The 13,624-nt window shown below is 36.7% G+C and overlaps 1 protein-coding gene across 1 annotated transcript; it reads right to left on the minus strand.

The window, feature by feature from the left end:
* Positions 1–8,542: 8,542 nt before the first annotated feature.
* Positions 8,543–10,818, minus strand: LOC127103092 (uncharacterized). Its single transcript, XM_051040381.1, has 3 exons — positions 9,618–10,818; positions 8,754–9,269; positions 8,543–8,670 (listed from the first exon to the last, which is right to left on the minus strand). Exons 1-3 carry the CDS (start codon positions 10,816–10,818, stop codon positions 8,543–8,545), a joined length of 1,845 nt encoding a protein of 614 aa, XP_050896338.1.
* Between the last annotated feature and the right edge of the window lie 2,806 nt (positions 10,819–13,624).

Below are 13,624 nucleotides of genomic sequence, written 5' to 3' on the forward strand. Positions count from 1 at the left end.
AGGCTGAAGAAGCATGTATGGTTCATTGGATTTATTGGAATACAATTTATTTAGATCGAGACAAAAATGTTAAGTGTGTGCAAAGTTGGGACTTTAGAGTTGTGTTATTGGATAAGCGGTAGTGGAGAAGGAGGATGGTGGATTAAGGAGTTTTAGTTTAATTTTGTAACTTACAAATATAAACTGGAGAGTTGTTTGGTTGTGAGAGGGGGAAGTAAGCTTCAGTTTTATGGAATTGTAATTTCTTGTGCCGAAGCAGGTTGCTCGACAGAAGCAAGGAAGTGTCGAACCACCTAGTGTGTTGAGTTGTATTAGTGTCGAAGCATGTTGCCTCACACATGATTTTGACTTAGACCTATTTTAGTAGTGTTAACTATTTTAGGCTTTTATAATTTTGGGCCTTGGCTTAGTGAGAAAGTTAACCTAAATCTATAAATAGAGGGAGTAACTCTTATTCTTGTAATGAAGTGAATGTTGTATTCATAACATTGTATTTACAATATTTTGCAGTTGTAAAGTGAATAAGAAGTTTTCCACAGTTTGTGGATAGAGAGACACTCTGCAGAATTTTATTACTCTTCTCTTTCGTTCTTTCTTCCTTTCTTTCTCCATTGTTATTCTCTTTTTATTGTTATTATGTGGGTGATAACAATCTTATTCATCAAGATTGATTAAAATTTTCCATAGGTTATGGTGGATTTCCAACATCTGGTATCAAGATCTCCGATTTAAGCGATTACTGGGAAGAAAATCATGATGGAACTGAAATATCCGAACGAGCATTTTCCAGCAAATCTTCTGATTTTCAAGAACAACAATTATGAGAATCCGTTCAAGCAGATAAATGTTTTGTTCTGTTATCAAGATCTTTGGGATCTTGTGAAGGAAGGAGTAACAACGCTTGTAGAAAATGCGACAAATTAAGAAAAGGATGCACATAAAGAATTGAAGAAGAAATATTATAAAGATCTCATTATAATCCATCAATGTGTTGATGCAGATAACTTTGAAAATATTAGTGATGTAGAGTCAGCGAAAGAAGCATGGGAAATTCTGGAGAAGTCGTTTGGAGGCGCGAAGAAGGTGAAAGAGGTGAGATTACAAACTCACAAAAGGACATATGAATTGCATCAGATGGAAGATAATGAAAGCATAACTGATTTCTTCACCGAGTTTATGAAACTGGGGAATCAAATCAAGGTATGTGGAGAAGTGTTGATATCAAGATCTGTTGTTGTAAAGATATTGAGGTCTTTGGCTCCATAGTTTGACCACGTGGTAGTAGCCATAGAAGAGTCGAAATATTTGTCAAAATTGACAAAGGAAAAGCTTTAAGGGACGCTTGAATCTCATGAACAAAGAATGGCTGAAAGAGCTACATGAAAGTTGAAGAGTGATATGACTTTGCAGGCACAACCAGCAAAAGAAAGGAAAGTCAAAGGAAGATGGAATGGAAATAAAGGAAAAGGAGGCTACAACAATTCGAATGGTCGAAATCAACAAGAAGGAAACTGGTCGAATCAGAGAAAATCCTGGAACCAAGGCAACCAAAGAGGTGGTGCTGCAGGTAGAGGAAGAGGTGATGGTAAAAATCCAGACAAGAGTCACATTTAGTGTTACAATTGTCAGAAGTATGGTGACTATTCTAGTGATTGTCCAGAAAAGCAGAAGATTCCATAAAGATATGCAAAGCTGGCAAAACATGAAGAAGAGGAGACATTGTTGATGGTTACGACGAGAGATGAAGAAAGACTCAAGGACCAGTGGTACCTGGACTCAGGATGCTCATCACACATGTCTGGAAGGAAAGATTGGTTTGTCAACATAAAGCCCTCAATGAAGAACATGGTGAAATTTTCAAATGACAACACTCTAGCAACTGAAGGTGTTGGTAATGTTTTGATTATGAGGAAAGATGGAAAGAGGTCAATAATTTCAAATGTGTTGTACATACTAGGCATGAAGAGAAATTTGCTCAACATAAGATTGTTAGGCGAAAAGAATTACAAGGTGTCGATTAAAGACAAGATGATGAGAGTTCTCAACTCAAATGGAAGGTTGATCTTGAAGGTTCCAATGTCTCAAAATAGAAACTTCAAGATTGAGCTTAATATGATGGAGCATAAGTGCCTTGCAATAGCAACCAACAGAGATGAATGGATATGGCATTATAGGCTTGTCCATCTCAATTTAAAATACATCAAAGATTTGAAGAGAAGAAATATGGTTTCAGGATTACCAAAAATCGACATTCCAAACGAAGTGTGTGAAGAATGTGTACAGGCGAAGCAACACAAGAACAACTTCAGTAAGGATGCATGAAGCAGGTCGAAGGAAATTCTTGAAGTCATATACTCTGATGTATGTGGTCCTATCCAGGTGGATTCGATTGGAGGTAACAAATACTTTGTTATATTCATAGATGATTTTAGTCAAAAATTATGGTCTTACCTGATCAAGAAGAAAACTGAAGTGATCGAGGTATTTTCCAAGTTTAAATTTATGGTCGAAAGATAGAGCGATCAGAAGATCAAGATTCTGAGGACTGATGGTGGTGGAGAATATGTGTCGAAATACTTTGACGCATTATGTGTGAAAGAAGAGATTGTGTATGAGGTTGTGCCACCCTACACTCCACAGTAGAATAGAGTCACTGAAAGGAAGAATAAAAGCATCATGAATCTGGTTAGAAGTATGTTGAAAGGCAAGCATCTACCTAAAGAATTATGGGGAGAAGTTGTGTCGACTACAACATATATCATGAACAAATGTCTGACAAAAAAGCTAGAATGAATCACGCCAGAAGAATATTGGTCTGGTGTCAAGCCTAGCTTGAGTCATCTGAATGTGTTGGATCTATAGCACATAAACATGTGCCAAATCAGTTGAGAAGAAAACTTGATGACAAGTAGAGTCAGATGATCCTGATAGGATAATATTTGACTGGAGGATACAAGTCGTTTGACCCAGTAAACAAGAAAGTGGTGATTAGCAGGGACGTGATCATATATGAGCTTAAGGAATGGGATTGGACTGATAATGTTAAGAAGGATTCAGTGAGAACCTTATATGATGAACCAACTAGTGAAGTCGAAAGAGAAGTTTGATAAGAAGTCAGAGGTGAAGCAGGCCCAAACAGACCTCAAATAATAAGACACATGCCAGCAAGGTTGCAAGAATGTGTGATCACATCATATGATATGGTAAATGAAGAAGGTGAGTTGGTACACTATGCTTTCTATGCAAATGTCGAACCAGTCAATGCAGTTGAGGCATTGGAAGATTCAAAGTGGGTGAAAGCAATGAATGAAGAACTGAAGTCAATCGAAGTCAACAACACTTGGTCACTTGTCGAAATTCCCCAAGACAAGAAGGAAATCGATGTGAAGTAGGTATACAAGGTGAAGTTTAATCCCAAAGGATAAGTAACTCGACACAAGGCGAGACTTATGGAGAAAGGATTTCTTCAAAAAGAAGGAATCGACTTCGATGAAGTTTTTACACCTGTTGCTAGGATCGAAACAATCAGGTTGGTTGTTGGTCTAATAAACATGAACAACTGACAGATGTGTTAGATGGATGTGAAACATGCATTTCTGAATAGCCCCTTAGAAGAAGAAGTTTATGTTTCATAACCAGCTAGGTTTGTGAAACAAGGCGAAGAAAGAAAGGTGTACAAGCTGCATAAAGCCCTGTACGAAATTAAACAAGCTCCAACAGTTTGGAACAAGAAGATATATGGCTTTCTAAGGGAGAAGGAATTTGTGAAGTGTACAACTGAAAATGGAGTATATGTAAGAAGAAACAAGAGTGAAATGTTTATACTATGTCTCTATGTCGATGACTTGTTGATAACAGGTAGCTGCAAGAAGGAGATCGAAGATTTCAAAGGTGATCTCAATAAGGAATTCGAAATGTCAAATTTGGGTGAGATTTCATATTTCCTTGGCATAGAATTCTACAAGAGTGGTAGAGGTTTGATGATGCATCAAAGAAGGTATGCAGGGGAAATACTCAAGAGATTTGAGATGCACGATTGCAACCTAAGTTTGACTTCATCTGAGCCCATATTACAACTTTCGAAAGATTCAGATGAAGATGATGTTGATCCAACTAAACATAGAAGACTTATTAGGTCACTTTGATACCTTTGTCACACAAAGCCTGACTTAGCATACAATGTAGGTATGGTAAGTAGATTTATGCAGAAGCTAAAGGCATCACATCTAGCAGCGGGGAAGAGGATACTAAGGTATTTGAAAGGAACTCTCGACTATGACATTTTGTTTCCTATAACTGATGAAGTAAAATAATGCAAATTAGTGGGATACACCGACTGAAGTTGGTGTAGTGATACTGAGGATCAAAAATCCACAGCTGACTATGTGTTTATGTTAGGTGATGCACCAGTTACTTGGAGTTCGAGAAAGGAGCCAGTGGTGGCATTATCATCGTGCAAAGTAGAATACATAATTGTTTCTCTTTGTGCATGTCAAGCAACGTGGATGGTGAATTTGATCGAAGAGATAACAACGAAGAGTCACTGAACAATTACCATGAAGATGGACAACACCTATCAATCTGACGAAGAATCTGATATCACATGGTCAAAGTAAGCACATTGAAATGAGGTTGTATTATTTTGAGAGTAGGTAGCAGATAGGAAGATGAATGTGGAGCATTGCAGAATTGAGAATCAGATTGCAGACATAATGACGAAGGGAGTGTAGGTCGAAGTGCTCAGAAGACTAAGATCTATGATGAATGTAGATAGCTTAGACACAATAAATTAGGTGGTGTGTTGAATTGTAATTCCTTGTGTCGAAGTAGGTTGCTTGATAGAAGAAACGAAGTGTCGAACCACCTAGTGTGTTGAGTTGTATTAGTGTTGAAGTGTCGAAGCATGTTGCCTCACACATGATTTCAACTTAGGTATATTTTAGTAATGTTAATTATTTTGGACTTTTATAGTTTTGGACATTGAGTTAGTGCGCAAGTTAACCTAAATCTATAAATAGAGGGAGTAACCCTTATTCTTGTAATGAAGTGAATGATGTATTCATAACATTGTATTCACGGTATTTTGCAGTTGTAAAGTGAATAAGAAATTTTCCACAATTTGTGGGTAAAGAGAAACTCTGCAGAATTTGATTACTCTTCTCTTTCGTTCTTTATTTCTTTCTCTATTGTTCTTCTCTTTTCATTGTTACTGTGTGTGTGATAACAATTTTGTTCATCAAGATTGATTGAAATTCTCCATAAATTATGGTGGGTTTTTCAACAAGTTTGATTATAAGATTTAGGAGAAGTTAGGGAGAGAGTTATACACTTTTGTTTAATGACTTTGTAGTATATGTGCTTGACAATGCGGAAGGTACTATGTTTTTGTACGACTCTTCGATATAGGTTTATAAAAAAATATATGTCAATGACTGAGATGTGTAGTTTGAGTGGGAGGTGAATGGTGAAGGTGAGGATGGAGATATCGTCTTTTGCATGGGAAGAATAATCGGTAGGAGAGTGTTATAAAATGTTATTTTTAGGCAAATTTTCTTTGATAAATGTATTTGGAGTTTTGATAATAATCTAGAGTATTGCGTCAAAAAAAACTTATTAGTTGTTAATTCAGAATGCAGTCGTTTAAGATAAGGTTTCTTCAAAGTTAATTTGTAATGTAATAGACCTCGTTTGTTTAAAAACAAGGTTCCTCCACATGTGCGTTAATTCAGTGAGATTTTTTTGCTAGTTGCAAGGAGTTTTACGTTATTTTTGGGTGGTGTTTTTTAAAGTTTTTTTCATAAATAAAATTAAATATATAAAAAAGGAAAGAGGAACAAAAATAATAAGTGGGGGATCCTCAATTAAATTTAGCTGATCAAACCTGGTCTCACACCATTTAGCCTTAGTCAACTTGGCTTCCATGAGCACACGCAATGAATGAATCTCAACCTCTACGGGGAGCAATGCTTCCATGCCATATACACGAAAAAAAAGAATTGCCCCTGTTGAAGTGCGGACGGATGTACGATACCCATACAAAGCAAATGGGAGCATCTCATGCCAATCCTTATACGTGACAACCATCTTCTAAATAATTTTCTTAATGTTCTTGTTCGCAACTTCAACAATTCCAGTCATCTTAGATCTGTAGGGAGAAGAATTATGGTGTGCAATCTTAAAGTCTTTACAAAGAGCTTCTACCATATTGTTATTCAAGTATAGGTAATTTCGATGGAATTAAATTTTAAAAAAGACAAAGTTTAGTCAATATTTTATAAAATTTGCTCTTAAATATAACAACAGCGAGTCAGAAAGAATCAAATATATTAAGTGAGACTTAAGTTAGGAAATAAATTTGCACAATTATTTTTTTTCTTATAAATATGAGAAACTATAAAATACATATTTGAAGTGATATATTTATACAATTAATCCATTTTGTGTGAATTTGTCATACACTTAAAAAAAAGGCTTAATATCGTGTATTCTAACGGAGTCCATTTTCAATCAAAGATCGGGCCAATCCGATGAATTATATGATTTCATATTTTCTTAGCTAGACAATAAAAAATTAAGAAAAATGCTAATGAATACATGATGTAATGCGTTAAAATAGTAAGATTCTTTTAAAATATATGTATTTGAATATTTAAAAATTAAAATAATTAACTTTTATAAAATATTTTTTATTTAAAATATTTTAAAAAATATCTCTAAAGTACTCGTTATTGAGGCGGCAAAAGAAAGAAATCAGTAATATGTGCGATGAAAAATCAACTATTTTATACAGTTGATTATAAAGGCGGCATTTTTATAACAAGCATTGGATAATTAAGGCGGCATTAATACTAAGGATAATAGTTTATTTGTCGCTGTCTTCCCCGTGAATGTTTCACCCTAACAGGTTCTCATCAAAATGCTTTTAATTATTTCTTGCATCAAAAGTTACTCTGAAAGTGATATAAAAGAAACTTGTTCGGAGTAGAAAAGTCAAAAATAATGAAAGCTATAAATAAAAAATAAGTTTAAGATAAGGTACTGAAAAAGACAAATTTGCATTCTCATACAAATTTATAAAGGTTGACTACTTTTGTTAAGGAAAAAGCATGTAATAAATTAACACTATTGCTTGTTGAAAGGTTCGTGTAGGAGCAGATTAGTTGGCTGTCGTAAAAGTAGAATTGAATAAAATAATCAAATTCAAAATCATATCCGTTAACAAATTTTCTGACTTGATAAGTTTCTACCTGATTATGAGAAGAATCTTTAAGGAAAGAGACGAGGAATTGATCATTATCCTTTGTTTGAAACTTTACAAAAAATGGTACCATAAGAAAGCATTATTCACCCGGTAAGACTACTAACGAAATTTAAATGTAATCTAAAAGAGTTTACACTATTTTTTCACATTCCGTATATTACACCATAGAAATTAATCAAAGAAAATGTTATTGTACAGAAATTAAGACTAGACAAATTATTAAAAATTTAAATTAAAGCTTTAAAAATTTTCAGGATTGCAATATCATTTCCTGCAATAATTAAGTCATCCACATAAAGTAGCACATTGATTTGTATTTCTCCCCTCTGCAAAGTAAAGAGTGAGTAATCTGAATAGGACTGAACAAATCCATATCGCTTCAATGTCGTGACCAAATTAGCAAACCAACAACGAGGAGCTTGTTTTAAACTGTACAATGACTTTTTCAACCTGCAAATCAGATTTGGGTCAGTGTTTTTAAACCTGGAGGAACTTTCATATACACCTCCTATTCCAAGTCACCATGGAGAAAGGCGTTGTGCACATCCATTTGATGAACTTCCCACTTTTTAATTGCTGCCACTGCCAAGAAAGTACGAACAATGACCATTTTTGCCACCGAGGCAAATGTCTCGTCATAGTCAATTCCCTCTATTTGATGGTGTCCGAATACAACAAGTCTTGCTTTCAATCGTTCTATGCTCCCATCTGAGTGATGTTTTATTTTGTATACCCATTTGCTTCCAAGTGTTTTCTTCCCAGACGGTAGTTTCTCCATAACCCATGTCTCATTGTCTTCCAAGACTTGTATCTCATTGCGCATTGCATCACGCCAACTAGAATCCTTTACGGCTTCTTTAAAATTTTTAGGTTCTTTCCCTTCCGTCACAGCTGCAACAAAATTTCGATGTCTAATAGAAAATTGTTCACAAGATACAAAGTAAGTAATCGGGTAAGGAGTACCTGAGGCATGTTCTTGGGTAGATGAACTTTTCGAGGACTTTACTTTTCGTATCGTATGGGTGATAAAATCCTTGAGTCTTATATTCGGACATTTGTTTCCCATCCCCCTTCCCATCTTGGGTGTCACGATTGCCTCCCTCCCAACAGACACCTCCTGCTCTCCTGATTCCACATCGCCCTCTTGCATCACCACAACACCAGCCCCATCAACTTCGTGTGTGGGAGCTTCCTCGCCATTTATACCACTGACACATACTCCCTCGTCGACTGCCATAGCAACTCCATTAAAGCCTTCGCATAACCCCCCTGGAGCTGCATTTACCCATTGTCTTGCAAGACCACTGATGCACCCCCTCCTCCAAATGATGCATCATAAGTCTCCCAACTAATATCATCAGCAACATACTCAATCTCAGAAACAATAGGAGGAGTAGAATGAGTTGTGTCTAGTTGCACAACAAAAGGAAATTCATGTTCATAAAATTTCACATCTCTCGAAACAATGTATTCTTTGGATTCTAAATCATACAATTTCCATCCCTTTTTCCCATAGGGATAGCCCAAAATATGCACTTGCGACTTCTACTCGCAAACTTATCCCCGTCACGTCGTTGACTATGGGCATAACATAAGCAACCAAAAATCTTCATGTTATCAAATTTAGGAACTTTACCAAATAATTTTTCATATGGTGTCTTATAATTCAGTACACTAGACGGTGTTCGATTAATCAAATAACACGCTGCCAACACACATTCACCCCAAAATTTCATTGGTAAATGACCGTGAAATCTAAGTGACCGCGCCACATTCATAATATGTTGATGTTTTCTTTCAACTCTCCCATTTTGTTGTGGAGTACCCACACATGACGTCTCAAACACAATTCCATTATTAAAAAAATAATCATGTAGACAATTAAATTCGGTGCCATTGTCACTGCAAACTTTCTTTATTTTCTTATCAAATTGTCTATCAACAATTGCCACAAAATTCAACAACATAGTCTCAATATCAGTTTTATTGCATAACAAATAGACCCAAACTGCACGCGAATAATCATCAACAATTGTCAAGTAATATTGTGCCCCACACGACGAACGAGTTCGATAAGATCCCCACAAGTCACAATGAACTAATTCAAACAAACTTGCTTCATTATTCTCACTTAATTGAAAACTATCCCTATGTTGCTTGGCACGAGGACAAACATCACAAGGTCTATTATTCTTGCTCCTACTAAGATGACTTACAGGAGGAATGAACTTTAACACCTTTTCCTACGGATGACCCAAACGCTTATGCCATAAATCCACTGTTGAATCTCCTTCCACCATCAAGGCATGCACCTTCGAAACACCGTGAAAAAAGTAAAGTCCATCGATCCGTTCACCTGCTCCAATCAACGTCCTCGTCGTCTGGGCCTGTATTACACACAATGCATTAGTAACTTGAACGATACAATCAGAGTCATCGATTAGTTGAGTTATAGAAATTAAGTTACAATTTAATTGAGGCATAAAAAGAACATTATTGAGCCTTAATCCACCGTCCAAAATCACACTGCCTTCCTTTATAGTAGTTGCATCTTTCCCATCCGACAATCCCACCGGTGTATTTGCAATATTTTTTACATTAGTCAGACAAGAGAAATTTCCTGTCACATGGTTTGAGGCTCCTGTGTCAATAACCCAAGAAATGTCATTCTTACCGTGGAGGCGGTCTTTGGTTTTGGAATTATTCAAAGCGTTAAGAATTTGTTGCCACTGTGTCGGGTTAATGCCTGATATACCAGTTGCTTCACTTGAGTGTGGTGGTGCATGAGACTGTCCAACATTACCACCGCTGCTACGACTACTTGTTATGGCTTTGTTGGCACGCACAGGTGTGTTATAGATGCTCCTGCCACGCCCTCCAGAACGGCCTGATGTGTCTCTCCCACGACCTGGTCCACGACCACCACGAGGATGGTCCCCCCACCACTCGGGGAATCCATGAAGCTGAAAACACGAGCTTTTGTCGTGTCCTTCTCTGTTGCAGTGAGTACAAAATTTTTCAGAATTGTCCACAAGTTTAGATTTACCTCGCGTATCGGTTGTAGCTTTAAAGGCCATGACATTGTCACGGTTCTGATGAATTGAAGATCCTCCTTGCAGCAACCTCACATCTTGTATAACTCGCTGATATGCTTGATCAATGTTTGGTAACGGATCTTGAGAAAGCAAATTTGAGTGAATCGTTGCATAAATCCCATCAAGGCCCATGAGAAAATGATGCAGATAGTCTTCAGTACTTAAATCAATCACTTGTTGGTTGATATCACAGGTACAACCTCCACATTTGCAAGTTGGCTTTTTGACATAAGTCATAAGTTCGTCCCATACACGAGATAAACGACCGAAGTAAGCCGACAACTCTTCACCTTTGCCTTGCTTGCATTCTCCTAACGATGCCTTTAATTGGCATATACGAGTCCCATTCACAACACAAAAACGTTGTTTGAGATGTGTCCACAAGGATTGTGAATCATCATAATAAGAAAGAGTAGAGCGCAATGATGGCTCGATAGTGTTCAGCAGCCATGCTATGAGCATCGACTGCAGTCAGTCCTCCAATTTCTCAGGTGTTATTGGTTTTGGGACTTTCCCTTCGACAAAACCGTATTTTCTCTTCGCTTGCAACGAGGTTCGAATTGTCCTTGCCCATTCATCATAATTCGAGCCACGCAATTGTATTGGTGTGATCATGTTGCTGGGATTGTCATTGGTGCCGAGAAAAAAACCAAATCCACCTTCTTCTCGTTTTTACCACTCTAAAGAGATATGAACTTATGATTTCTGAACACATCAAAAGAAATTTATTCACCCATATTTTCTCACTCTTTATACTATGTTTCTTTTATATTTTATTGTTGAGATACAAATATAGCATGAACTTTCACATAGTTTGAAATTTTAACACTTTTTTAAGTGAGACGACTCATATATCTAGTAGCTTAAGATTTTAACTAAATATGTGGTATTTTTTTCCACTTGTGTCTTGCTCTGATCCAATGTGGATGTTCCTCCTCATTACTCATCAATGGTATTAGAGTCAGTGGTAGAGTAAGGGATCATCTCCTTGTATCAAAAGTCCTTATGACATAGTGGTGGTTAGGCGGTTTGACATGTTGAAGTGTTCGTGAGGTGGTAAGGTTGTCAATGACACTACAAGTGTAGCTTGATAAAAAATCCCCTGCTTGAGAGGGAGTATATTTGATGAACTCACACTTGAGGGGGAGATTGTTAAGATACTAGTGATAATTAGAAGTTGCACATTGCTTGGAAAAGTGGAGGTTGAGTACTTTATGAGTGCGATGATCCATATACACAATGCGTAAAGGTTTTGGGTGAATATGTGGTATGTCTCTCACTTGTGCTCCTCCTCGTGACCCATTAATGATATTAAAGCAGGTGGTACGGGTAATGAACTGACTCCTGTACCAAAAGTATTCCTGACAAGGTGGTGGTCAGGTGGTATGTTCTATTGAAGGACCTTTGACATGTAAGGGTGTCATCTACGGTACAAATGTATATAGATGAAAGAGCTTCCGTTTGTGCTCCTCCTAATGACTTATCAGTGGTATCAAAGTCGATGGTATGAGTAAGAGGTCAACTTCTTGTACCGAAAGTATTCTTGAGAAGGTCGTGGCCAGGCGGTATATCTTGTTGAAGTGCATATGATGTGGTAAGGATGCCAACGATTGTACAAGTGTATGTGGATGAAAGAGCTTTCATTTGTGCTCCTCTTAATGAACCATCAGTGGTATCAAAGTTGATGGTCCGAGTAAGGAGTCGACTCCTTGTACCATAAGTATTCCTGACAAGGTTGTGGCTATGGGGTGTGTCCTGTTGAAGTCCTTGTAACATGGTAAATATACCAGTGCTGAAAAAGTGTATGTGGACGAAAGAGAATATGTGTGTGTTCCTCCTAATGACTCATTGTAAGACCCTAATTTTGACCCTAAGATCCCTTATGGCATCATATTATTGTTCCTTGCATTGCCTTAAGGATCATAATATGTTTGGCTCCTTAACCCTAGGGTTGGGACTTGTGTGAGTGGTTTGAGGCCACCAAGCATGATTGTATTGTATATTATTGTTTTTCTTATTTTATTACTAACCAAAAGCACACAAATATGTCACTAACTCTTTTTGTTTTGAAACTCAAGTGATCATGTGTTCCAATGCTCCTAGGAGGCTCCTAAGCTCAATGAAGTGGCTAGATGAAGATGAGAACAAGCATGAAAATGGTCCATGAAGTTCCTAATAATCATATATTTATCCCAAGTGTCTCAATTTGCCAATTTTATCAAGATAACCCAAAGGGCTTGAGGATTGTTTCCCAAGGAAACCCTAATTTCACTATGCTTTGACTGTGCCTTGCCCATGAAGCAATCTCAACCTCTGATCAAATTTAATCAAGGTAAGTTCTTTAATTCATCATTTTATGCATATATGAGCCTATTTGAGAATCCTCAATCATTTATTCATCAATATTTGAAGTTTGGCCTTGAGAAGTTGACCAGTCAAGTCATGTGACTAAACCGAGGATCATTGAGATACAACTTTTAATGTGTTTGTCAAATAAAGATGACCCCAAGAGAAAAATTGTTCTTAAGAACCATATGAACAAATTTCATGTTCATCAAAAATACATTTGAAACTTGGAAGGTCATCATTAATTTTAAAACATTATAGGTCATTTTGATTGAAACCCTAATTTTGGGCCAACTTCCCAAAGACCTAACTCCCTTATTTTTTATGATTTTGAGGTGAGAAAAATTGCATTGGAAAGATTAAGATGTCTACTTCAAATGTTATGTTGGAAAAAATTTCCTAATCCCAAAATAAATGCATGTGATAATACAAAACATTATAGGTCACTTTGGACCTAAGTCATTGAATTTGAAAATGCCCAACTTCAAGTGCCCATAACTTTCTCATGAAAAACCCAAGTGATGCAAAATTTAAGTCAAAATTGATAATATTGAAAAGATATACAACTTTTATGTTGGAGGTTTTTCCATTTAAAGCTTGCATCATTGAAACAGAAGGGCTTGAAGAGACTTGGTTTTGGTGAAAATTTCAAAGGGTGACCTAGACATGTTTGGTACCCAAACATTCACAACCAGTTTTCATACATTTCCAATCTCCAAATTAATTTTTGCCCAACATGACTTTTGTTCCTTATTTCAAGGAATTTCCAACCATTACCCACATTAATTTTTTGGACTTTCCATGTGGGAGTTTCGAAGAGCTTTATGTTTATGTTCATTTTTGCATTTCACATTATAACTTGGTGTGCAAGCTTGTGCAGTCCCTTGTGCATGTTCAATTCACTTCCATTTGATCTCATCAT

Source organism: Lathyrus oleraceus, chromosome 7 (assembly GCF_024323335.1).
Source record: "Lathyrus oleraceus cultivar Zhongwan6 chromosome 7, CAAS_Psat_ZW6_1.0, whole genome shotgun sequence".
NCBI classification, from domain to species: Eukaryota; Viridiplantae; Streptophyta; class Magnoliopsida; order Fabales; family Fabaceae; genus Lathyrus; species Lathyrus oleraceus.

Excerpts from the sequence above, each read along its gene's own strand:
- LOC127103092 (XM_051040381.1), bottom strand. The coding sequence starts at position 10,818 with ATGCTCATAGCATGGCTGCTGAACACTATCGAGCCATCATTGCGCTCT. Across the intron at positions 9,270-9,617 it reads GAGGACGTTGATTGGAGCAG|TTTGGGTCTATTTGTTATGC; the intron begins GTGAACGGATCG and ends ATTCGCGTGCAG. Across the intron at positions 8,671-8,753 it reads GGGAAAAAGGGATGGAAATT|ACACAACTCATTCTACTCCT; the intron begins GTATGATTTAGA and ends TTGTGCAACTAG.